This window comes from Myodes glareolus, chromosome 20 (assembly GCF_982192425.1).
Source record: "Myodes glareolus chromosome 20, mMyoGla1.1, whole genome shotgun sequence".
Taxonomy (NCBI): Eukaryota; Metazoa; Chordata; class Mammalia; order Rodentia; family Cricetidae; genus Myodes; species Myodes glareolus.
The window spans coordinates 41,741,649-41,769,555 of NC_142045.1; the positions used below are offsets into that span (position 1 = coordinate 41,741,649).

The following is a 27,907-nucleotide window of genomic DNA, read 5'->3' on the forward strand; positions in this document are numbered from 1 at the left end:
AATCAGATGGCTTATGTAGGGGCATAGATACATGCATAGTCATTCTTTTCTTTTATAGTCCACTTCCTGGATCTACAAGTATGATCCAGCTTTGTTATTAACATATCATCCTATTTTGCTTTCTATTGCTGTGATGAAACACTGACAAAAATCAACTAGAAGAAAGGACTTTATTTTAGTTTATAGGTTACAGTCCATTATCCAGCAAAGCCAAGGCAGGAGCTCAAGAGAGGAACCTAGAGGCAGGAAATGAAGCAGAGACCATGGAGAAATGCTGCTTACTGACTCTTTATGATTTATTCGGCCTGCTTTCATATACAGTCTAGGACCATGTGCCCCAGGGTGGCACCACCCACAGTTTGCTGGTCATTAATCAAGAAAATGCTCCAGCATAGACCTGCCCACAGGCCAGTCTGATGCAGACAGTTTCTCAGTTGAGAGTCCTTTCCAGGTGACTCCAGTTTTGTCAAATTGGCAGAGACTAACCAGCACACATATTTATTAAAATTACGTGAGTAGCATTATGAACATAGTAGAAGTCACCAGTTTAGCATCATAAAACTGCGATTCAGCAGGCAGAGAGACACGAGGGTTTTGAGATCAAGTTTGAGGGAAGCCTGGGCCATGTAGTGATGCTGTGAAAAACTAAAACCTTTTATAGATAAGTACCTTACTGTGTGTGTGTGATGAAAAACAAGTTTCCTACAAACTGAGTCCATTTTTAACAACAACAACAAAAATGTCACTTTATTTGTAACAGGGTTCAAAGTAATCAATTCTGACTAACAATTTAAAAGCTTGCTTTAGCCAGGCAATGGTGGCACGCGCCTTTAATCCCAGCACTCGGGAGTCAGAAGCAAGTGGATCTCTAGTTCCAGGGCAGGTTCCAAAACTACACAGAGAAACCTGTCTAGAAAAAAATTCAAGCAGTAAGGTAGACCTTTTGTATAATTATGAAAAAAATGAATATCACTCATAGTGTACTGTCAACAAAGCAGGTTCACAGTAAAACTATACTTATTCACAAATAAGTAGAAAAATAATTATGAAGAACTCACTGGTTGATTCTTATACTTTTAATATCTTGGCAAAATAATTGTATTGATTAGTTGATATACTTGTTGAATTACTAAGTAAAATGTTTGACTTGTAAAGTCTTTTAAGTGTCAATGTTTCAATGTTTTATACTAATGTTAATAGATTTCCCTAGATATTAGGTATTTTATAAAGAAAACTTGTTAGAACTTTGCACTTCCTATGCCAGATGCATTCCTTGGGATATTGTGACACTGTATGGTTCCTTTTGCAAGATAATTTGATAATATTATATGAAAAGGGAACCTGTAACATCCAAAAAAAATAGGCTCATTTTTTTTTTCTCCCATGAGTACCCCAGCCTCTACCTCTTACATATTCCGCTAATTCCTTGGTATCCTAGAGCTGAAGGCAACTTCTGAATTCCTGGGATAGGCCGCTCTTTGAGTTTGACGGTTCCCATGCCCAGTAGTTATCCTAACTTAGTTGTGAGTACTGTGTACTTACGTAAATCTATGGCCTTACTTAGTTGATGAGGCAACTGAGGTATTCTTGTTATGAACAAACCATTTCACTTTTCCATTTTCTCTCACCTTAATATTTTACCAGATATATTTATTTGCATTTTGACTTGATTTTACAGGACTGTGATGAGAAGCAAGGTCAAATCGATCGAGCCATTAGAGGGAAAAGAGCTGTGGAGGAAGAACTCGAGAAGGTGAGAAGGAGGTGCCACTGCCTCACGGCCACTGCGGGCTTCTGCATTGCTGCCTGCTCTGCTCCTCTGGCCTCATAAGTACTCTGGACAATGTCTTTACTCAACTATAACTGAAGTCTCACTTAATATTTATATCACCTACATTCATTTTTTTCTAAGAATACCCGTATTCTTTGAACTTCGCACTTCAAGGTATACCTTTCTTAGGTACCTATTTTTATTGCCTCATCCCAAAAGTAGTTTTCATTTTTTCTTCTTTTTTTTTTTTTACTTTATTCCAACTTACTGAGGCTAGACTGGAGTATGATTAGTATATATAACCAAAATATTATAGGATTGCTATGAATTTTACCTTTATGTGTGTGTGTGTATGCACGCACACGTGCACACATACACACAATGCGCACTCACATGTATCCACGTGCATGTGCAGGTGTACATGTGTGCACGTGTGTATAGAGGCCAGAGGTTGACATTGGTGACTTCCTCAGTCTTTCTCCACCTTATATTTTGAGATAGAGTCTCACTGAAACTGTAAGTTACCAACTTAGCTGGAGAGTTGGCCAGCAACCCCAGACATAACACAAATCTCTCACCCTACAGCTGGGATTACAGGCACATGCTTTCATAGCCAGCTTTTATGTGGATGTCTACACAACAGGCAGTTTACGGACTGCATTATTTCTCTGCCCCAGATTTTTACCTTTTAAGAATGTAGTAATTAGGGGGCTATAGAGATCAGTGGCTAAAGGTACTGGCTGCTCTTCCAGAGACCTGGGTTCATTTGCTAGCACCATGTGGAGGCTCACAACCATCTGTAACTCCAGTTCCAGGGGACCCAGTGCCCTGTCCTGACCTCTTTAACAAAATACACAACCCTACTTGCAGGGAAACACTCATGCACATAAAATACCATACTTTAAAAGAATATAATAAGTAGATAAAATACCCTAATGATATTTGAAATAAACTTCATCTTAAAAACTAGTTGCATGCTTTTTCATTAACAGTGAAGGTCCTGTTGTTGTAAAGTGCCTTGAGAAAGGGCAGGCAAATAGGAGCGCTTACGTTGAAGGTGCTGTGTTAGTGGCTTGCATAAAAGGCTAAGTAACTTACACAGTGTTAAAAAAAAAAAAAACACTAAGCAATGAAGTCAGGATTTGATTTTGAAAGGCTAATTCCATGGCATTCAAAGATTGTGATATAGCCATGTTGTCAAAAATCATGACAAAATCAGGTAGTAAGACAGTAATTTACAAAGCAGAACAGCTTCATTTTGGAAAATAAGCATATGCAAATCTGCTCAAAGGTAGACACTTGCAGATTTCCTTCATGTCATGTAAGTTCTATTTAGAATGCTGCCAGCTGTATATCAGACTTCAGGATGGATTTTTTTAATATTACATGGTCAAGGTTATAGCAGTGCAGTGGAAAACATAGAAGACATAGCAATTAATTCTCTATTATCCACACAGCAGTGAGCCAAGGCCATAGCACTGTAGAACTGCAGTCCCAGCAAATAGTGCGGACATACTGCTGTTTGACCTCTAAGGAAGGGCGGCGTAGCCTTACCAGTGGGACAACATAGGTAGCCCAGCAAAGCAGTCTTCTTGAGAGGACTGTTGGATGAACTGTTTGTCTAAAAATGTGATCTGGACCTCAGGGCCTGCTAGGTAGTTAACCTGTGTGGTATAAGAGGAGGCTCAGGCTCTAGCTGACCTGCCCCTGAGAAAGGTAACTCTGATCTTAGCTATGTTGTTTTCTAGGTAACCCAAAGCAAATTTCTAGAACTTTAAGATCTACTAGTTACACTAAAACACATTCTTATCTTTGAGTATTTTGGTAGAAGATTTTTTTGAAGAATATTTACTACATAGTTACTACACTTTTTTCTGTCTTTCTTTTTTTGATGTTTTAGGATAAAACTGGGGCCTTGTATATTCTTAGCAAGGGCTCTACCATTGAGCTGCATATCCAGCCTTACCACTAGTTGTTTTTAAATTGACGTTTAAAGCATTTTTTTAAGTTTTACATTTCTGTATTAGTGAGCATGATTTCAAATTTTTTAGTTGTCAGTTTATAACATTTCATTTTATAAATGAATCAATCATGGGTTTCTTTAAAAAAATCTCTTCCAGTAGGAAAAGGTGAACACACAGTCATGGCTATTTCTCAGCATCATGTATTTATTGAGATAATTTCTTCCTATAAGGTAATGTTTATAAGCCTCTTCCTCAGATTTACCGTGAAGGCAAACAGGATGAAGGTGATTATAGAAAACTGGAAGAAATGCACCAAAGATGTCTTGCTGCAGAGCGTTCAAAAGATGATCTTCAGCTAAGACTAAAGAGTGCAGAAAATAGAATAAAACAACTTGAAATTAAGTAAGTTTTCTTTTGGACTTCCTGCTAACATTTTAAGCATTCATATGGGTTTTGGTGAATTATTTACCTTTTAAGAGAACTTATAAAAACATCCAAATATGTTTTTTATAATTTATATTTTTATTAATTTTTAAGTTGGTGTACAAAATAATGCATTAGTGATAGCATTTTCATACTCATGAGCCGTACACTTGTCATTGGTTCCCCTCCCACACTGCCCTCATTTATGTCCCTTGCCTACTCTATGGTTGGTTTCCTTCCCACCCTAAATAGTCCCCGTTTCTGTTTCCTCTCCCTTCCCTAAGATATCCTCCTAGCACCCTCAGGGTTCCATTCCATCTTACATACACACTCACACACAAACACATACGCCATATATACATGTGGTAATGATTATCTTTCTTGGTCTGGCTTGCTCGACTTGGTATGATGATTTCCAGTTGCATCAGCTTTCTTGCAAACATCATGATTTCATTTATCTTTCTTGCTGAATGAAATGCTGCTGTATCTCTGTACATTTTCATTATCCGTTTGTCTGTTGGTGAACATCTAAGCTGGTTCCATGCCTTCCTGTCTATTGTGAGTAGAAATGCTAAGAATGTGCCAGTGTCTCTGTGGTATGTTGATTTAGAGTATGTGTATGTGAGTACATATACGTGTATATGTCTCCAACTTAGATTATATAGTGTTTTTTTTTTTTAATTTGGAGACTTCCATGCTGATTTCCATAGTGGCTGCACAAGTTTACATTTCTTGTAAGTAACTTAAGGACTCTTCCTTCCTTGCAGCCTTGCCAGCTTTTGTTTTATTTTCTTGGGTGAGATGGAAATCACAAAGCAATTTTGATTTGCATTTTCCTAATGGCTAAGGATATTGAATATTTGTCCATATATTTACTGACCGTTTATGGTTTTTGACATCTTTTTAGTTCATTAACCAACTTACTGATCAGATGATTAGTTTGTGTTAAGTGGTTTTGTTTCATTTTCAAGTTCTTTTATGTATTCTAGAATTTAATCCTCTACTAGATAAATTGTTAGCAAAGATGTTTTTACCCAGTCTGAAGCCTGGATTTCACTTATAGTTTATTTTTCAGAAACTTTTTTATGTCATGTAATCTCTTAGATCAATTCTTAGTATTATTTCTTAATAATAAGGCATTTTTCAGATAGTCCTTGCAATGCCTGTATTTTGAGGTATTTTCTGTGTGTTCTCCCCTAATGATTTTAAACATTATGAAGTCTTTACTTCTAATTGATTTTGTACACAATGGAGGAAAGGAACCTAACTTCTTTCTACGACATGTGACTTTCCCAGCCCCATTATTGAAGAGGATTTTTGGTTTGGTTTGGTTTTTTTTTCCTCTAAAGTATGTTTTTGAAACCTTCGTCAAGAATCAGGTGACAGGGTTTATTTATGGGTCATCTATTCAATTCTTTTTATCTATATGTCTGTAATACTTACATGCTGTAGTACTTACATGCTGTTTTTCTTTTTGTGGCTATGCAACATAACTTGAAATAAGATACTGTGATACTTCTAGCATTGTTCTTTCTGCTTAGGATTACTTTACTATTCAGTGTCTTTTGTGCTTCATGAAGTTTAGGATTTTTTTTTGTAGTTCTGTGAAGAAGGCCAGTATAATTTTTATGGGGATTACATTAAATATGTAGGTATATTACTAAGGGGATTTTTAGGGGAATTGTTTCCCTTATGTTTTCTCAGTGTTTGTTATATATTGGTATATTAAAAAGCTACTGGTTTCTCTCATTGACTTTTGTATCATGATGCTTTATTGAAACTGTTTATCAGTTCTCAGAGGTGTTATGTTAAGTTGTTAGGTTCCTTTTTGTATGACACCGTACATCTGCAAATAGAAATAACTTGGCTCCTTTGTTTTCACTTGTATCCTTTCATTATTTTCTCTTGTTGCTGCTGTAGTTAAGACGCCTTTCACTACTTTGAATAAGTGGAGAGAGCTAATACTTTGTCTCATTCCTGATTTTTGAGGAAATGCATGAAGTCTTTTCCCATTTACTATACTGTTGTCTATTTTATCGTGGTTAGCTTTTACTATATTGAGGTATGATTCTTGAATTACTGTATTTTGGGAGTTTTTTTATCAAGGCATTTTGAACTTTATTGAAGGCCATTCTGCATCTATTGAGATGATTACCTTATTTCCATTCTTGCATTTATAATTGTAATGTATTACATTTATGGATAAACATGTCAAAACATGCTTTTATTCTAAAAAGAAGCTGACTTGGTCATGTTGAATGTTCTTTTTGATGTGTGGTTGAATTCAGTTTGCAAGTATTTCATTGAGACCTTTTAGATCCTACTTCAGGAATAAAATTATCCTACAATTTCTTCTTTGGTAATGTCTTTATCTGATCTTAATATCAGATAATACTGACTTAGTTAATGAACTTAGTACCATTATTTCCTTTTCCATCTTATACAATAGTTTGAGGAACATTGGTATTAGTTCTTTAAACGTCTATAGAATTTAGTTTTTTAATTGAGAAAATTTTTATTACTGATACATTTTCATTACTACAGATCTATTGTAGTTATCTAACTTCTGGTTTAATTTTGGTAGATCATATCTAGAAATTTTTCTAGATTTTTTTCAAATTCATTAGAACATAAACTTTTCAAAATATGCCCTAGTGAAGCTCTAAAAAAATTTTATTGTGTTTGTTGTTGTCTCCCTTTTAAACTCTAATTTTATTACTTAGATCTTCTGACAACACACAAGCCCACAGAAATTGAATATTATTTCATGAGTCATCAAAGAAATCAGGACAGAAGTAGAAAATTTTTCTAGAATTGTATGATAACAAAAACACAGCATTTTCTCTGTCTTTGAATTAGTCTGGTTAAACATTTGTAAATGCTAGTTTGTCTCTGAGTTTATTGATGTATGTTGAGTTGCATAGTTGATATAAAAACGTTTTTCTAATATGCTTGCCATGCATGAAGTTTTTCCATGAGTATAAACAGAAGACAGCATTTTAGACTTCCTAGTGTCTTAGTTACCGCTCTATTGCTGTGAAGAGACACCATGACCAAGGAAACTTATAAAAGAAAACATTTAATTGGGGTCTTGCTTACAGTGTCAGGGGGTTAGTCCATGATCATCATCATGAGAAGCCTGGTGTCAGGTGGGCAGACATGACACTGAAGCAGTATCTGGGAGCTACATCCTGATCCCCAGGCAGGAAGCAGAGAGAAAGAGCACTAACTGGACCCGGTGGACTTTTGAAATTGCAAAGCTCACCCCCAGTGACACAGCTCCTCAGCAAGACTATTATGCCTCCTGATCCTTCCCAAACAATTCTACCAACCCAGGATTATGCATGCAAGTATATGAACCTATGCAGACCACTCTCATCAAACCACCACATTACATAATGATGCTTCTTTTCTGTGTGACTTCTTTAAAATTATGAATGAAATTTATTTAAAGGATTTCTGTTTTGCATACTTTCATACTGATTCTCCTCAGTGTAAATTCATTTTCATTGTTTTCACATCCTGCATATGGGTTGTGAGCAAGGAGAAAAAGCTTTTCCATATTTCTGACATGTAAAATCATCTCTTTAGAATTTTAAATGCCCCATAAAGGGCAAGTCCTAGTCCATCTTTACATTAGACTTTTCCCTAACATCAGTTCTTTTGCTTTGATGAGATGATGGGAAATCTCAAAGTGTCCAGCTGTCTCCACAGCCATGTGCTTCTCTCCAACATCATTTCTTCTGTCCTCCCGACCCACAGGAAAGCAGTGGGGCTTCCCATGCCTTCCACATGACAGGCTTGTTTTTGTTTTTCTCCAGTCTGTCTTTTCATGTATCCTCCGTGTATACTTGATAAATATTTGCTTATGATCACGTCATTCAGAGTATTCCTTTTAAGTGTGCATTCTCTTGCCCAACTCTAATTTTAGAAATGCTAACGTCATTGTTTCTCAAATTTCCATTAATCTCTAATGATCCCTCTTTTTTCCCCCTGTTTTGCCCTGCTGCTGCTGGTACATTATGGACTTCTGTTAGCAGGCTCACACATGGTTGCTTCTGTTGTTAATGTCCTTTTATGGCCAGTGCTTTTGTATGCTATTTCATTGAGAAGTTGATTATGGAAACTTTACTATTTAAAAAGAAAACATAGCTACATGTGTTATAGGAATGAATGACTTTATGTAGAATTAAAACTCTATGTTATAGAAATTAATGATTTCATATAGAACTTAAAACTTAGAAGAATGTTGGAAGAACTAGAAAAGCAAAAGTATAAATAGGACAGAGATGAAGATCAGAGCCGACTATAAGCATTGGAAAGTTAGGGTTGGAATAGAACCATAAGCTATGGTTCATGGTTGTAAAACTACCATCAGGTAAAAACTATTTGTGCATCTTAGGAATTTCTCTCCTTATCAGTTATTTTAACCAGTAATTGAGATGTTTGGCTTTTTATTTTGAAACTAAGTCTCATGCTATAGCATATAGCTTGGAGCTTACTATGTAGCCCAGGCTGGCTTCAAACTCAAGGTAATCCTCATGCCTCAGGTTTCCAAGTGCTGGGATAACAAGCATGAACCATCATGCCCAGCAATATTTCTATTAAGCCATCTCAATATTAGTAGCATTACTTATTTCCTATGACAACTAGAAACCAGAGTATGTTCAGAGTGACTGGTTATCTGGAATTGAAAGATGGAAATTTCAGAAAATGGGAATGAAAGTTAACAGTATATTGATTGAAACATAAATATTAAAGAATACCTGATCTAATAATCCATGGCTGGGAAAATTCAAGAAATCAATCTATTAATCTGTGCTAAAATAAGCTAAGGTTTTAACAGGAAATATGCAGATTGTTTTTACTTTAATTTGTGATGTGGTCAGCTGTTGTGTTTTTCTTTGGTACTAACATTAAGTAAAAGTTTGATTAGCAGCTACTTCATCTGCTAACTATTGGGTTTACATTGTTTTCTTGATGTAGCAATTCTCAACATTAGGGAAAAAATTGAAAAAAATTTCACATTGATTTTCTAAGTGAGTAATAGCAGGTCAGATTGTCTGTCCTTACTTAAAACTGTTAAATTAGATGATTTTTGCCTGGTTACATACATTTTGAAACCACATTAGACTCAAGTAAAAAGAGGACTGCGGATATAACCCTGGGCTCAATCTCCAACACCATGTTGAAGTGAAAAGAAGTAAGTCAGAATAGAAAAGTCTAAATTGTAAAATGTATACATATTGATCTTTTTGTTTTGTTTCATTTGTTTTAAAAAAAAAACAGTTCCTCAGAAGAAATATCACGTTCCCATGAAATGATCCAGAAACTTCAAACTGTACTAGAGTCTGAGAGGGAGAACTGTGGCTTTGTCAGTGAGCAAAGGCTGAAGCTTCAGCAAGAAAATGAGCAGCTGCAGAAGGAGACTGAGGATTTGAGAAGAGTTGCTCTGGAGGCTCAAAAAAAAGCAAAATTAAAGGTATTTTCAAAATGAGTTAAATGTATTCTTGGGAAAAATCAAGGTATAGAGAATATTAATTATAGTTCTAGTAAAACATTCTTCAGGTTGTGGTGTGTGTGTTTGCGTGTATCTGTGTGTGTGTGAGCGCACATGTGTGCACCTTGTTATCAAATAATACAAAATCCTAATTCAAAGTATTGACAAGTGGAACTTGGCAAGATTCCATAACCTGATTGTCTTCTCTTTATATATACAATTAAAAAATAGTTATTTTCTAAACACACAACAAACTAATCTTCCTGCCAAAGCAACTTAAGCAGCACTAGCAGAACTGTAGTTTAGACAGCTTTGTAGTCTGCCATCCTCTCTCCTCCATTAGCTTCCCAGACACTGAATTTCTTCAAGATCAGTCAGGATGTTCCATCAGTTTTCTCTCCGAGCCCCTCCTAGCTAGTATAAAACATCAACAAGAAGACTGCACAGGGCGAAAGTCTCATCTGAGAAAAAATCCTTGCCTTTGACTTTCTCTCCCCTCTCCTCTTCAGGCATGTTCAGGAGACACAAGGTGTTCCATCAGCATCTCTTCACCTTCCTCCATTCCATGACATTTTTGTCAGTGGCACTAGATGTGTATAATAAAGATCTTCACCTTCCAGGCTCACAGTGAGGATAAAAAGTATCATTGTTTTAAAGAATCATAAGATGTCATGTTATGACCTAATTCCTACCAACATGCAGTTATTGACTATTTTCTATTGCAGATATCCAAGACTGTGGGCATCCATAAGAGTATGAAATCTGAAATGAAGAAATAGTCATGTATCTTACAAAGATATTTTTACTCTTAAATATATGAAAAGGAAGCACATCAGTATAAAGCTACAGTAATTAAGACAGCATGGTCGACATTAGAATAATCATATTTATAAATAGCACAAAATAAGTTCAGAAGTAAATTTTGTTTTAATGATGACCTAATTTTGTAGCAAAGGCACACTGTGGTTCAAGAGGAAAAGAATTATCCTTATAATTATAATACTAGTTCAGTTAGATCCATATTTAAAAGATAAATGACATTTCATCATATCATATATGTAAATTAATTGTGCTACCTTACAGTAAAACATATGGGCATATATGGGCACACAGCTTCAATCCCAGCACTTGGGAGGCAGAGGCATGTAGATCTCTGAGTTCGAGGCCAGCCTGGTCTGTAGAGTGACCAGGGCTACACAGAGAAACCCTATCTCCAAAAATCAAAATAAATAAATAAATTACAGCCCATGGTAGTTGTGGTTTCATTAAAATATACACATATTTCATTTGTGGTGGAGACCAATTGTAAGTTTAACGGCTTTCTTGGGTGCTTCACCCCAAGGTTTCTAAATCTAATAAGCACAGTGGATTACTCTTTTTGTATGTGACATTGGCTGACACCACTCCTAGAGTTCTGAAAGGAAAATGACTGTTCCTTTTACTCCTCAGGTCAGTACAATGGAGCATCAGTTCTCAATAAAGGAGCATGGGTTTGAAGTTCAGTTGAGAGAGATGGAGGACAGTAATCGGAATGCTATTGTTGAACTGAGACATCTATTGGCAGTTCAACAAAAGGCAGCCAATAGATGGAAAGAAGAAACAAAGAAACTTACCGAAAGTGCAGAAATGAGGATCAGCAATCTAAAGTAGGTCCACTCTTAGTAGTTGCTTGATACTTGTTTTACAAATCAACAAAGTAAGTTTACTATTAATAATTGTTGAGCAATTGATGTTTTACAGAAGAAATGATTTTAACCTGTAGTTTACTGTTCTGCTCTGTTTTGTTTTGTTTTTTAATGTATAATTCTAAGGAGTGGGTGACCAGTCTCTCAGTAAAGTACTAGCAAGCATGGGGACCTAAATTTGATCCCCAAAACCCGCATTTAAAACAAAAAGCTTTGCTGTGGTGCCATGTGCACCATATTTATGGAGAGACAGATGCTTGGCCTCACTGGCCAGCCATCCTTGCCTGCTTACTTAGTTCCTAATCAGTGAAAGATTGACAAAAAAAAAAAAATAGTAGACGGCACCCATGGTTGCCCTCTGCCTGCACACATGGACAAACACACATACACACACATACTACACAACCAGGAATGGAAGTCCGGATGTTATGTTTTTATTCAGAAAATTTCACTGAAGTGCTATAAAATATTCAGCATGGGGCTGATGAGACAGCTCAGTAGCTAAACTGCTTGCGGCCCAATCATAAAGACCCAGATTCAGATCCCCAGCACGCAGGAAACAAGCTAAGTACGCTGGTGGTGTGCAGCAGCCCTGAGCAGAGGGCGTCCTGGGCTTGGCCCTCCCCAGCCAGCCAGATCAGTAAGCACCAGGTTCACCGAGAGGTACAGAGTAATTGAGGAAGACATTAGACGTCGACCTCTGACCTCTGCATGGACGCATACCTACACACAGAAGCATACATGTATACACTACACACACACACACACACACACACACACACACATCCTAAAGAGAAAGAAAACATGGCATTATAAATAAAATAAAGTACCTTGTTTTTATTAATTTAATGAATATTTCACATAATACAGTGGCTTGGGGAGGACACCGAAACATAGAATCTTACATGTATGTATTTAACACATGTAACATTTGGAATTCATTTGGCTTATAAAGCCTGAAATGTTTCCTCTCTGACCCTTTAAGAAAGTTTTCATGGACCAGCGACATGGTTCAGCCAGTAAAGGTGCTTGTGCTCAAGCCCAGCAACCTGAGTCCCGTCCCCGAGTCCACGCAAAGGTGGGAGAACTGACACCACATGTAAGCACTGACCTCGACCACTAGAAACACACCCCCCTCATGGGATTCCTCTGAGATATGTTGAGTTTAGGTTTCTCTTTTCCCAGTAAAGAATCCTAATGTTTACCCAGTAAGAATCTGGTTTGCATTAGGTCCTGGGCCATCATCTTAGGACAATGTCAGTAGCACTGCCATTATGCATGGGGGCGCTGCTTTGTTTCCTAACACCACAAAGTTGTCCTCTGCCCTACACACACTGTGGCTCATGTACATACATAATAAATAATTTTTAAAGAAAGTTTTCTGATGCCTCCTCAGAAAGAGCTTGAGATTGTTCCAGTGACCTGGGATGCTCAAGAGTTTCAAGATGAAACTGTTGAGTTTCTATCCACTTAAAAGTTGAAGTAGATGTTATGAAATGGACTGCAGAAAACCTGAAATTGTTCTGAAAAGAGTAAAGTGTGTTTTAAAAACAAACCATAATGGGTAGAGTAGTGCAAAGGTAGAGACCCATACTGCAATGATCCAAAGAGAAGAGGATGTAGGGTAAGTAGGATTTTGTTTGGTTTGTTGGCTAATTGGTTTGATTTGGTTTGTAGGCTTTGGGTTTTGTTTCGGTGTGAGGGTGGTATATAAAAGTTTGTGTTGAGGATGAGGGGGCACACACGCCGATGTGTGCCTCTGGAAGCAAAAACTTGGCGTTGGTGTCTTTTTCAGTCACTCTCCACCTTACTTTTAAGGTAGCGTTTTATCATTGAACCTAGAGCTGGTTGACCAGGGAACTGCAGTAATCTCCTGTCTGCCCCCTGCCCTGGGCCTTCAGATGCACAGTCACACCTGGCTCTTTACTAGGGTACAGGGACCCGAATTCAGATCCTCAGGCTTGTACAGTAAACACCTGCCCACTAAGCCATCTTCCCAACCCCAGGACTAAGCTTTCAAGGGTTGAAAATAACTGGTTTGCTTTGTGCCATGTTGAGTATGAGCTTCCCAATAGACACTTTAAGTCAGGCTTTTAACTGTTCTTAAAAATGCGGCATAAGAGGAAGGATTACAACAAGCTGTAAAGGTGAGAATCATTTGTTGTCAGAGGCTGTTTGTTCATTTTCAGCTGCCCTGACCTGAAATATTTACACAGAAAACTATATTAATTACAACATTGCTTGGCCAATGACTCTAGTGTATTTTGAGCAAGCTCTTACATCCTAAATTAGTCCATTTTTATTATTTTATATTGTAACTTGAGGTCGTGGCCTACCAGCAGAGTTTTGACTGACAACCCATGTCTTTTTCCTCTGGTGGTTACATGGCTTCTCTTGACTACACCTACTCTCTGTATTCTGCTAAGCCACTGGCCGAAACAACTTTATTTATTAACCAATAAAAGCAACACATAGCCAGAAGGACTTCCCACACCAATCATTAACATACACATTATGTTTAAAGCCTTAAAATAAGAATACTGTGAGTGTGCTATGCCAGAAATACAAACACATTTGTATCTTTCCACAATGTCAGAATTTATTAACAGTAAACTCACAAGCAATGTTAGTTTTATTGACTACAGTTTAGCAAATAATTCCCATTTCCTTCAGTAGCTGGCTATTCCAATCATCATTAACATTAACTCTCAGATCACACCTCAGACTTCACACACACACACACACAGAGAGAGGGAGGGAAGACAGGAAAGAGAGAGAGAGGAGAGACTGGCTGTGTCTGTAGACAGAGATTACAAATGACTACAAAAGGATTAAAGAGGCCACAGAGCTCAAAGGCTTTGCTAGAGGCAGAGAACTGGTACACATACAAAGAGAGCCACAGCAGGTATTAATAAGATATTAACTAGACCATTTAAAAAGCTTCTGAAGACACAGAGCCCCAGGACTGCAGGGTCAATCAGAGCTACATAGACAAGAAAACCTTCAAGGTGAGATACAAGATTGATCTGGATAGACGGGTGAACAGATGTGTAGATAGGAAAGAAATTCAAATGGGTCGCATTGAGCCCCAGCCTCAGAGACAGTGAGGAGTTCTGTGCCTGTAAATCCTATCAGACAAACACATACACACACACACACACACACACACACACACCACTTAGTGCTGAAATGTCGGGCCATCACCGATTGGTCTGGTGTATTTTGATAAGTTGTCAATCCTGGGTTGTTGGGGTTTTTTTAGATTTATTTATGTATGTATATATGTATGTATGTATGTATGTAAACAACATTCTGCCTCCATGTATGCCCGCATGCCAGAAGAGGGCACCAGATCTCATTACAGATGGCTGTGAGCCACCATGTGGTTGCTGGGAATTAAACTCAGGACCTCTGGAAAAGCAGCCAGTGCTTTTGACCACTGAGCCATCTCTCCAGGCCCTCAATCCTAGTTTTTTGACATGATTTTAACACACTTCTCCCTGTGCCAAATGTTATCAGTTTACTTTGTTAAATTTATGGGGGTACTTTTTTACTTGCAAGATTATTTAGCATGCCTCATAGTATATCAGGGACATGGATTTAGGCATGGCTCACCTTTCCCTGAGAGGGAAACCTCTGGAACTCCAGGTCAATTATAGGATATCTCTACTACTACACCTTTTCTCTGAATGATGACAAAACCACATCCCAGGTGTGAAAGGAGGTAAATGTCCTCCATGGCACAGACAGTACTGGCTCCAGTGTTCTGCTAGGTTTTCTAGTTGTTCGGTTTTTTTCATTCAGGCATCATCTGAGGATTTAAATATGCTATTTTCATCACTGTTTGTTTTAATAATGTTGAGGGGGACAGTCTCATGATGTCCCGCTTCCTAAGTGAAGAGCTGTTGACAGTTGATGATTTCTTAGGGAGGAAGAAAGCACACTTGGTTGATGTGTGTGTACTCCTGTACATATATGGGTAGTACAAATTGGACTCAGTGAATATTTTTAAGAACAAAACAGAAGACTTGAAGTTGAAGTGGGGTGAATTTGATCAAATTCATTGTATATAGGTATAAAATTTCACAAAGAATCAATAAAAATAATAAATATTTTTAAATATTCCATTTCATTTAGTACAGTGATCCATGTGTCTTGCTGCAAACTGGAGGTCACTTGATCATGTGGCCAGGCAGTGGCAGCATCTTGAAAGTTAAAATACACTGTACCTACAGAATATTATCAGAACTACTATGTTAAAATACACTGTACCTACAGAATATTATCAGAACTACTATGGGGAATTAATATCAGAGTCATTTAAACTAATGCCGCATGTATATGCCATGTTTTTGATTAAAGAACTTTTACAGTTAATCTTTGACTAAAAAGTATTACTGTGCTCTTGTATTTTAAATCTTTACCTTGTATGACATACAGTAAAGCTATAGATGCAGATCTGGGAAGGAAAGAAATGGAGTTTTTCAGTTGGTTGTATTCAGCTTCTTGAGTGAGCGGAGCACACCACACAGGCCCTCAGAGGTTTAAAATCCTCTCACCATCCTCTAGTCCTCTTTGTGCTTTCTGCTTGGGGTTCTACATATGAGCTCTCTGCTTTCTGCTCCAGTCACTGTGCCTGCTGCCACACTTCCCCATCATGATGGTGATGGACTCTTATCCCTCTGGAGCCCTAAGCCTCAAATAAACTCTTCTGTAAGTTGCCTTGACCGTGGTATTTTATCAAAGCCATAGAAAAGTAACTAATACAGTAACCTCAATTGCCATTTCATTGAGGAAAGAGAAACTGTCAAAAGAGGATTCTGGTTCGTGTTACTACAAATATATTCTTTGCACCTGTTCTCATCTTCCCTGCTGTCACAGTGCATGTCCAGGCCCCAGTGTAGGCCAGCCTCTCCAGTCATCCCTAGATTTCATTTTTGTTTTGTTATATTGCCTCCTTCTTGGAGTCCCAATTAAATATTAAGAATCTTTTTAAAATTAGTTTTCAATAAAAATAGCATATCACCAAGTAGTAGCTAAGTACACTGAGAGAGAAATACATAGAAAGACTCCATGAAATAAGAGATTTAAAACAAACTAACCAACCATCCAAGGAGCAGTCCTACTTAAATGCAATTTTAGCCTAAAATTTTATTTGGATATTCCCCTTCTGCTGCTCAGATAGTCCCAGATGTTCATATGGGTAACAAGCCTATCACCTGCCTATAAAGTTGAATCCAACTATGTACTTGAATCCAGGAACTCTGACTGGATCTTCATTTGTTTTTGTTTTTCTATTTCAAAGCTTTTCCTTTCTATCCAGCTTTAAAGCCAAGTCTTGTTTAAGTGACCTCCTAAACCCAAAATATGGGAGCTTAAATGAGAATACCCCTTTTAGATTCATGTTTGAATATTTAGTTTCCAGTTGGTGGAATTGTTTGGGAAGGGTTGGGAAGTGTACCCTTGGAAGAAATATGTCACTGAGGGACTTAGGGTTTCAAAAACCTTTTCCTGTGTACTATATGCCTCTTGCTTGAGGTTTGAAATGTGAGCTCTGGGTTATTCCTTCCACCATGCCTTTACTCTGTCATCATAGACTCTATAACTATAAACCAAACTAAAAGCTTTCTTAGCTGCATTTTCTAGGTTGCGGTGTTTTATCATAGCAATAGAAAAGTAATGAATACACTAAATTATCTAAAACTACCAAAGTTGTAGTAATGTGGTGATTTCTTTTACATCTTAGAAAAAGGGAGAAAAGGAAAAAATACATTTCTTTCATATTTGAGAAAATTAAACCCTCGGGGAGACAGAAACAAGCACATCTCTGTGAGTTCGAGGCCAGCCTGATCTACAGAGTGAGTTCCCATACAGCCAGAGCTGTTAAACAGAGAAACCCTGCCTTGAAAAACCAAAAAAGAGAGAATTCAACCACTTTCACATCAAACATGGGCAAGACTGTTTCGGTTTTTTTCTCTGTTTGTTTGTCTTATACATTTAAACTCGAGGGGCATTTGTTGGTACATTCTGGCAGGAAGATCAGAATTGAAGGTCATTCTTGGCTCCTTAGCAATTTCACAATAGAAACCTGGCCAATCTGACCCTGTCCAAACAAAAAAGGTAAAAAGAGCTGTTGACATTAACTCAACGCCAAGATACTCCTACTGGGAAAAGCACTCCTTTACTTTTTTTTAAAGAATGATTCATTTATGAACACTGCATCCCTACCACTCCTCTCTCTCTCTCTCTCTCTCTCTCTCTCTCTCTCTCTCTCTCTCTCTCTCTCTGACTCCTATTGTATCACTCCACCCCAGTTCATTCTCAAATCTACGACCTTCAATTGCTACTGTATTATACACACAGCTCTACAACCCACTGAGTCCCATTTAGCTTTGAATGTATGTGCATGTGTTCAGGGCTAACTATTTAAGATAGAACAGCCTCTGAGCTGGTCTCTAGAGAAAACTGATTCTCCCTCTCTGAGCAACCATTGACCACCTATACCTTTTCATCTGGGGGTTGCATATTGTAGAAATTCCCCTACCCATGTTGGTCCTACAACTTACGTTGTCATTACGTAGGTCTTCTTTAGGCATCTATGTTGTTGAGATTTTGTGAGTATAATATCCCTGTCATGTATAGAAGATACTGTCTTGAAGCATAGATCCTGGTCCTCTGACTTTTACAATCTTTCCACCTCTCCACGGTGTTTTCTAAAGCCTAGGCATAGCGATTGTGTTATATATGAATCAGTTGACATTTTGGTTGGAAGCCCAGGCTTTAACTGATGAACTCTTTCTCCAGCCCTTAATGTACCAGTTGAGAATGAGCACCCCACAGTCACTTACTCTCTGCATTTTGACCAGTTTTGGATCTCTGTAGTAGCCTGTCTCTTCAAACAGAAGCTTCTTTGATGCAGGGTGAGAACTCCACTTAATCTAGAGGTATATGGATAAGTGATTAAAATACAGTTAAAGGCTTATATTGATTTAGAAAAATGGCAGTCATAGGTTCTCTTCTAAGATTCAGTAACCTATCTAGCTATGAGTAGTTTGCTAGATTTACAATACTAGGCATGAATTCCCTCCTATTGAATGAACTTATTGTAAAAGAACATTTATAAACAATATTTGGGAATATTTTACTTCCTTAGAATAAAGAATTCTTTGTAATCAAAACACAAAACGTAAAGCTCCCCAAAAAGGAAAAGAGTAACTGACTTAGCCAAAAGTAAAAATGAAAACCACTATGAAGAATGATACTCAATAAAGACAAAAGACAAATAACATACTTAAAAAGGAAGCACAGGTTAATTTGCAAGAAAGTGGGTAGCCTAAGAGAAGAACAGACACACGCATGAACTGCCAGCTCTCAGGAGAAATGCAAAACACCTTTAAAGATCAACTGGCAAGTTCAGCCTCACTGTGCCTTGAAAAGAAACAAACCTAAACAATAATTTATCCAGAAAAGCTAGTCAAAATGTCAAATAGAGCTGACATCTAGTGTCTGCAGGTATTTAGAGAAATAGGAACAGGCATTGGAGAGGTGAACCAGCAAATCCTTCTGTAAGATAATGTAGCAGAACTTGTGCTAACACGCAGTCACACTCCTATCTCTGCAGTCAATCAGGCACAGTCTTTGACCATGGCTCTTAAAAAAACAAACCTACTTTAGTCTTATCTCCCATCAGTCTTCTCATATTATGTTTTGGCTCTGTTCTGCTGTCAGAGTGACTTTTCTAAGAAGTAAATATGCTCCTAACCCTGGCCACTTTATAGCTTTATTGTTGGTGTGTTCATGATTTTTTTTTCCTCTGCCTTACTTATCTGTACTCTGCCTCTCTATCTCTGGTATGTTCCTGTGTTTTAGCCACACTTAACCACCGCATCTAAACCAAGTGTGGATAGTGAACCCTTCTTCAGCAGCTTGAAAAGCCACTGGCCTGGAAATAATAATGATTTAGCAGAGACTAGGGTCCCTCTTTTTAAAATTATCAAATATATATATATATATATATATATATATATATATTTAAAAACAGAAAATGAGTGTTATGCCAAAAATTTTAAATGAGCCAATGTGATAATTGATGAGTGAATTCCTGTGTATGAGTAGACAAGGAAGTTTCTGTGAAGAAGTGGATTATAAGAAGGTTTAATGTATCCATATGAGCATTCCAAACAGAAAGAAGAGCTTGTTTGAAGATCCAGGATAGGCATACACTTGATTTGTTAAATGCAAAATAATTGTATGCAAAACGAAGGCAGAAAGCTAGATGATGAGGTCAGGTTTCAGCAGTGTGTTAATGCTAAGTTCAGAGACTCTTGAACTAATTAGGAGAAGGTTATTCATACTCATGGGCATGTATAAGATAATTGGCTAGGGAAGGTCTGCTGCTACAGCTTCTACTGTTTTGAACATGATTTTTCTGAGATCTCAGTCACAGGAGAAGAGGAATGGAAATGGAGTGTGAGTCCTTGCTGGCTCAGCTCACTTCCTCTTAACCTCCTTTGGCCAGAATCAGTTATATGGACCCACTGTACCTGTAGAGCACAGGAGTCTGGGCAGTGATGGACCACAGGTAATGTGTGTCTCAAGCCACAGACAGGAACCTGATTATGTAGGACCTTACTATAGCTATGAAAGAAAGCCATTGGACAATTTTCAAAGCTAAGTCACCTGATCTGGTTATTTTGTTTTCAAATAAAGCTCATTCTGGTGATCATGTGAAGAATAAGTGAATATCTTAGAAGTACCTTAGAAGGCTATTGGGAAAAAAACATCAGTAAGAGAGAGCATTGGTTTAGGAAACTAAATTAATGCAGCCATGACGGGAAACATGGACATCCATAAAACTTAAAAAATAGAAGTGCAGTGTGATACAGCTAACTCAGTAAGGAATGTGACCCAAAGGAAAGGAAATGTAATTGCTATAGCAAAGAGGTCCTGCACTCCCATGTCCCATGTTTGTTGAACATTATCCATAATAACCTAAATGTGCACAATTCAGATGTCCATAGGTGGTTAAATGAATGAATAAAAACTGTATGTCTGCTTGTTTGCATGCTCGCAATGGAATATTAATCTGGCATAAAATAAAAGTGAAATCAGTTGTAGTAGAATTGCTGGAAGATATTATATTAAGTGAAATAAGCCAAGCACAGTAAGGCATGTGAGAACTTGATATGTGAAAGCTAAAAGTGTGGCCAAGTGTAAGTAGATAATAGAGTATTGGTCAGTAGAGGCCAAGCAGCAGAGTGAGAAAGAGGGTAAAAGTTGAATAACAGGTACCATAGTGGTTGCATACAAGAGATAAGTCTCACTGTGTCACACCACAGTGAGGTCCACTATTCGTGTCTGAATTGTCACTCCCCAGCCCACAGGTTTTTGCACTTAGGAGTCAGTTGTTTAAAGCAAATAGAACAGTAAACTTTTCACATTCATTTATTTATGTACTTTGTGAGAGTCAAGGTATTTGTATGTAGATGTCAGAGAATGACTGGAATAATTTGTCTCTCTTACCATGTGGGTTCTAGGGTTGAACTCATGTTTTCAAGAATGTCAGCAAAAACTACTAATCACCACTGAGTCATATCTCAAGCCCAACAGTAAACATTTAAGGTTAGAATTTCTGGATTCTTATATGTGTTTAAAATTGATAGGGGGTAGTATCTCGATAAGAAAGGGAAAAACAGAATCATTTTGAGTCTTGTTTTAGAATTAGTAGATTCTTCTGATAGTTGAATATAGGATAAGAAGAAACACTTGCCCACACCTCTGGCAGAAACCTTCTACCCAGCAGGCCAGGCCACTCCAGCCAGAAGACCAAAGGGAAAACAGAAGCCAAGGAGGAAAACACCCATCTAACAAAGACAAACCCAGAAATCAGCACCTAGACTGGTAATCACTCTAACTCCAGATGCCTAAATGTCAATGTTAGAACACAACCAGCCATAGCCAGAGCAGTATGTCACCATCATAGCCCAGCCATCCCATTACAACAAGCTATTCTAACATAGCTGAAGCACAAAAAAAAAAAAAGACCTGAAGACCAACTTTATAAAGATGATAGAGGTCCTTAAAAAGGAAATGAATAAATCCCTTAAGGAAACTGACAAAAGGATAATTTTAAAACATGGAGGAATTCAGTAAATCCCTTAAAGAATGTCAAGAAGGCCAAGAAGAAAAACAATTGAAGGAAACAAAACTATTCAAGGCTAAAAATGGAAATAGAAGGAATAAAGAAAATACAAACTGAGGGGATTCTGGGGATGGAAAATCTAGATAAGTTAAAAGGAACTACTGACACAGCATTACCAACAGAATGCAAGAGATTTGGAAGAGAGAATTTCAGAACTGGAAGACACAACAAAAGAAATAGATACATGGATCAAAGAAAATGATAAATCTAAAAAATTTTGGACAAAAAAAATCCAGGAAATCTTGGAAACTATGAAAAGACTAAACCTAAGAATAATAGGAATAGAAGAATATTGTCATCTCAAAGGCTCAGAAAATATTTTCAACAAAATTATAGAAGAAAATTAACCTTAATCTGGACATGCCTATAAAGGTTCAAGAAGCTTACATAACACCAAATATATTGGACCAGAAAAGAAAGTCCTCTCGCCACATAACAATCAAAATACTAAACACAGAGAACAAAGACAGACTATTAAAAGCTGTAAGAGAAAAAGGCCAAGTAACATGTAAAGGCAGACCTATTAGAATTACACCCAATTTCTCAATGGAAACTCTGTCAGGAGGGCCTACACAGATGTGCTGCAGGCCTCAGATACCAGCCCAAACTACTATAAACCAGCAAAACTTTCAATCCCATTGATGAAGGAAAAAAGATTCTCAATGATAAAATCAAATTTAAATAATATCTGTCCACAAATCAGGCCTATAGAAGGTACTAGAAGGAAAACTCCAACCAGCCATGAAAACACAAGCAATAAACAATCTCACATGATTGTAACCCACAGAAGGAAAACATGTGTATGCACAGTACCAACAAGAACTACTACAGCAAAATAAAAGGAGTTAACAATCATTGGTCATTGATATATCTCAATATCAATGTCAACTCCCCAATAAAAAGACACAGACCAACAGGGTGGATGCAAAAACAAGATCCATCATTGCTGCGGGAGCTCCTTTCGCTCCTTCAGCCAATAGCCGCTTAGATACCAGCCCACTGGGGCATGGTCTCTCTCTCTCTTTAAAAAAGCAGCGGCTGTCCTCCACTCTCTCTCTGGCTTCCAGCTCTGCTTCCGGCTCCTAGACTCCTTTCCTGTTCACGCAGAGGGGCTGTTGTCTGGGACGGTAATCTGTAAGTTTTTTCCCCTTTGAATAAATAACCATTCTATTAATCATAATTCCAAACTGGTGTGGGATTGTTTGTGACTTACGCCTTCACATCATTCTGCTGCATACAAGAAATACACCTCAGCATCAAAAATAGACATTACCTTAGAGTAAAAAGTTGGGAAACAATTTCTAAAACCTATGTTCCTGAGAAGCAAACTGGTGTTGCTATTCTAATATCTAACAAAATAGACTTCAAATCAAAAATAATTAGAAGAGATGGGAAGGACACTTCATACTCGTCAAAGGAAAAATTCACCATGGTGATGTTTGAATTCTCAACATCTATTTTTGTTGATATTTGTACAAACATTTGTAAAAGAAATGTTACTAAAAATTATATCAAACATCGGCCCTCACACATTGACAGTGGGAGACTTCAATACCCCTCTCTCATCAATGGACAGTTCATCAAGACAGAAACTAGAGAAATAATGCAATTAACAGAAGTTATAAACCAAATAAACCTAGCAGATATCTACAGAACATTTCACCCAAACACAAAAGAATAATCCTTTTTCTCAGCATATCATGGAACCTTCTCCAAAACTGACCACTTACTCAGTCATAAAGCAAGTCTTAACACATACAAAAAAAAAAATGAAATAACCCCCTGCAACCTATCAGACCTCCATGGATTAAAGCTGGATATCAACAACAGAAAGCCTACAAATTCATGGAAACTGAACAACTCTTTACTGAATGACTGTTAGTTCAAGACAGAAATAAAAAAAAAATTAAATACTTACTAGAATTCAATGAAAATGAATATAAAACATGCCCAAACATATGGGACATGGTGAAAGTTGTGCTAAGAGGAAAGTTCATAGCATAAAGTACCTTCATAAAGAATTTGGAGAGACTTTATACTAACAATTTAACAGCACACTTGAAAGTTCAAGAACAAAAAAGAAGCAAAGACATCCAAAAGGAGTAGATAGCAGGAAATGATCAAACTGAGGGCTGAAATCAATAAAATAAAAACAAAGAGAACAGTACAAAGAATCAATGAAACAGAGTTGGCTCTTTGAGAAAATTAACAAGATTGGCAAACCTGTATCTAAACTAACTAAAAAAGAGAGAATTAACAAAATCAGAAACAAAAAGGGGGATATAACAACAGATACCAAGGAAATCCAGTGGACAAATTTCTTGATAGATATCACTTACCAAAGTCAAATCATAATGAGATAAACAATGTAAGTATACCTATAAACCCCAAGGAAAGAGAACTAGAACTAATCAAAAGAAAAAAAAAAAAAAGTCAGGGCCAGATTGTTTTAGCTCAGAATTCTACCAGACTTTCAAAGAAGAGTTAATGCCAATATTCCTCAACTTATTCCATAAAACAAACAGAAAGAACTTTGCCAATTTTATTTTATGAGGCCACAGTTACCCTGATACCCAAGTCACAAAAAGTCAGCAAAGAAAGAATTACAGACTAATATCCCTCATGAACATTGATATGAAAATACTCAAAAACTGAATCCAAGACCACAACAAAAGGATCATCCACCATGATCAAGTAAACTTCATCCCAGTGATGCAGGAATGGTTCAACATAGGAAAATTTGTCAGTGTATTCCACTATATGAACAAATTAAATTTTAAAAACCACATGATCATCTGATTAAATGCTGAAAAAAATCTTTGTCAAAATCAACCACCCACCCCTTCGTAATTAAAATCTTGTAGAGATTAGGGATACAAAGGACAGTCCTAAACAAAATAAAGGCAATACACAGCAAGCCAACATCCAACATCAAATTAAATAGGGAGAAAATTAAAGCAAGGCCACTAAAATCAGGAACAAGACAAGGCTGCCTACTCTCTCCATATCTAGTTAACATAATACTTGAAATTCTAACTAGAGCAAAAGATAATTAAAGGAGATCAAGAGGATACAAATTGGAAAGGAAGAAGTCAAAGTATCACTGTTTACAGCTTATATGATAGTATAAATATTAACACCAAAACTTCTACCAGGGAACCCCTACAGCTGATAAACACCTTCAGAAAAGCATCTGGATACAAGATTAGCTCAAAAAAAAAAAATGAGTAGCCCTCCTTTTCCTATACACAAATGATAAATGGACAAAGAAAGAAATCAGGGAAACACACCCTTCACAATAACCACAAATAATATAAAGTATTTTGGTGTAACTCGAACCAAGCAAGTGAAAGACCTATATGACAGGAACTTCAAACCTTTGAAGAAAGAAATTGGATAAGATATCAGAAAATGGAAAGACTTCCCATACTCATGGATTTTTAGGTAGGATTAAAATAGTAAAAATAGCCATCTTACCAAAAGTCTACAGAGTCAACAAAAGCCCCATCAAAATTCCAACACAATACCTTACAGATCTTGAAAGAACAATATTTAACTTCATATGAGAAAACAAAACCCAGGATAACTGAAACAATTCTGTACAATAAAAGAACTTTCAGAGGTATCTTCATCCCCGATTTCAAGCTCTACTGCAGAGCTAGAAAAATTTTATTACAAAAAAAAAAAACTCACATGGTATTGGCATAAAAACAGACAGGTGATTCAGTGGAATCCAACTGAAGACCCAGACATAAATCTATGTATGAAGACAAGACATAAATCACCTATGGGCACCTGATTTTTGACAAAGAAGCCAAAATTATACAGTGGAAAAAAAGAAGCATCTTCAACAAATGGTGCTGGTCTAACTGGATGTTGGCATGTAAAAGAATACAAATAGGTCCATATATATTACCTTGCACAAAATTCAAGTCTAATTGGATCAAAAACTTCAACATACAAACCAAGATACACTGAACCTGATAGAAAAGAAAGTGGGAAATAGCCTGAAATGCATTGGCACAGGAGGCACCTCCTGAACCGAACACCAATAGCACAGGCACTAAGATCGACAGTTACTTAGTAGGATCTCATGAAACTGAAAACCGTCTGTGAGGCAAATGCTGTCAATAGAACAAAATGGCAGCCTACAGAATGGGAAAACATCTTCACCAACCCCACATCTAACAGAGGTCCAATTTCTAAAATATATTAAGAACTCAAGAAAATAGACCTCAACAAACCAGATATTTCAATTAAAATATGGGGTACAGATACAAAAAGAATTCTCAACATAGGAATCCCAAATGACTTAAAATACTTAAAGAAATGTTCAACGTACTTGGCCATCAGGAAAATGCAAATCAAAACAACTGAGATTTCATCTTGCACCTGTCAGAATGGCTAAGATCAAAAACAGAAGAGACAACTCATGCTGGAGAGGATGCAGAGTAAGGGGAACACTTCCATTGTTGGTAGGAGTGAAAACTTGTACAGCCACTTTGGAAAAACCCAGAAAGTTTGGAATCAATGTACCTCAAGACCCAGCCACACCACTGGTGGGCATATACCCAAAGGATGCTCCTTCATACCACATGGTCACTTACTCACTTATATTCATAATGGCTTCATTCATAAAAGCCAGAACCTGGAACCAACCTAGATGTCCTTCCAGACAGAGAATGGTTAAAGAAAATGTGGTACATTTGCACAGTGAAGTATTATCAGCTGTTAAAAACACTGACATGAAATTTGCAGGCAACTAGAAAAGTTCATAACAGTGAGTAAAATAACCCAGACCCAGAAAACCAAACCATGGTATATACTCACTTATAAGTGGATATTGGCTGTAAAGGATAACAATTCTACAAACCACAGACCCAGAGAAGCTAAGTAACAAGGATGGTTCAAGGGCAAACACTTGGATCTCCCTGGGAAGGAGAACTAGAATAGATTTTGTAGGTGGACTAGAGGTGGGTGGGGATGGGAACAGGAGTTGAAAAAGAAGGAACACTTAGGGGTAAATGGTGATTTGGGACCATTTTGTGCATACTGTTGGTTTCTGTACTTGTCCTTTTGCAGCTTTCCAACCAAAAAATTACCTTTCCTCCAAACCCAACTGAAATCCCACTTTTTCTGTAGACAGCATTACAGTTGCCCTAAAACACTCTTTCCTTTTCCTGAACCCCCTTCTAGCCTACCTAGTCTTTTTATGTCACTGAACTGTAAGCTAACTCTTACCTGTTACCGTCAATGAAATTAAAATGTCTGTTCCTTATCATTGTGTTCAAGTCATGAACGAACAGCTGATACAGTGTACAGAATAAGCTTCTCTTATTCTGACTCCTCCCTCCTCTTCCTCTTCTTCCCAGTCTTAAACTTTACTATTTTTCAGACTTTAGGAATATTTTATGCATAAAATTAACACTTTCAAAGGTTTCATCTCTAATCTGTTTTTGAGATTAGAGATGCTCAATTCTGTGTTTATGTCTGAGTTTGTTGTGTATGTGTGTGTCTGTCTGTCTGTCTGTCTGTGTCTATGTCTATATGTAGTTGATTACAAAGCATTTGAGTCTAAGGAATTCATTTTACTTTCTAAAACATATTTTTTTGGCTGTACGTCTGTAGTGTTTGGCTACTATAACTTTTTTAAGTTTTTTTTTTAATTAACAGGATGAGCAGCAGCTGCAGGTACTGGCAGATTACAAATGCATAATTACTAAAAGTAGCTGAAGCATATTATAGTATACTTCAATAGAAAAAACATCTGGCAATGCTGTGTTAATTTGTCATGAGAGGATTTCAAAGAAAGCACTTACTGCAGCTGGCAAATCCATCATTTCCCTGAGATGAATAGTACACCTTTTGTTTTTAATTTTCTCACACATTGTTGAATAGAGCTCTTGGTGATTTAATCTTCAGTCTCCAGGAAGGGCTCTCATGTACGGGGCGGGGGGGGGGGGGGACTTTTCCTTTATATTGTGGTAACCACAGTTTACACAGCACCATCTTGTCTTAAACTGTGCCTCAATAGTAGTGATTGGAACAATTAGATTAACTGACTTGTAAAGACTTAAAAGTGTAAACCTCTTGTTTCCTCCTGTATGTGTGTCTGTGTGTCCACATGTGTGCAATGCATATGTGTAAAGGCCTGAGTTTGATCTCCAGAGTCTCCCTTGATCACTTTCTGTCTTCATTGGAACAGGGTCTCTGAATTGCACTCAGCTTGCCAGCTAGCTTAGCTAGCCAACTTGCTCCTAGGATTCTCTGTCTCTGCCTGTGCGGTCAGCGTGTCCACCCAGCATTTATGTAGGTTCTAAGGACCCAAACCCCAGTCCTCATGCTTGGCAAGCTTTTCGCCCA

General features: G+C 37.3%; 1 protein-coding gene across 3 annotated transcripts in view; it reads left to right on the forward strand.

Annotated features, from left to right (window-relative positions):
• Positions 1–27,907, forward strand: part of Sclt1 (sodium channel and clathrin linker 1) — a 110,769-nt gene that overhangs the window by 69,773 nt on the left and 13,089 nt on the right. For 2 of the 3 annotated variants that reach the window (XM_085682418.2, XM_048424684.3), the window contains 4 exons: positions 1,679–1,753; positions 3,992–4,137; positions 9,448–9,640; positions 11,108–11,304. In XM_085682418.2, the coding sequence (XP_085538544.2) occupies positions 1,679–1,753; positions 3,992–4,137; positions 9,448–9,640; positions 11,108–11,304 (611 nt within the window). The remainder of the gene's footprint in view (positions 1–1,678; positions 1,754–3,991; positions 4,138–9,447; positions 9,641–11,107; positions 11,305–27,907) is intronic. The other variant, XR_014999338.2, reaches the window with a different exon arrangement.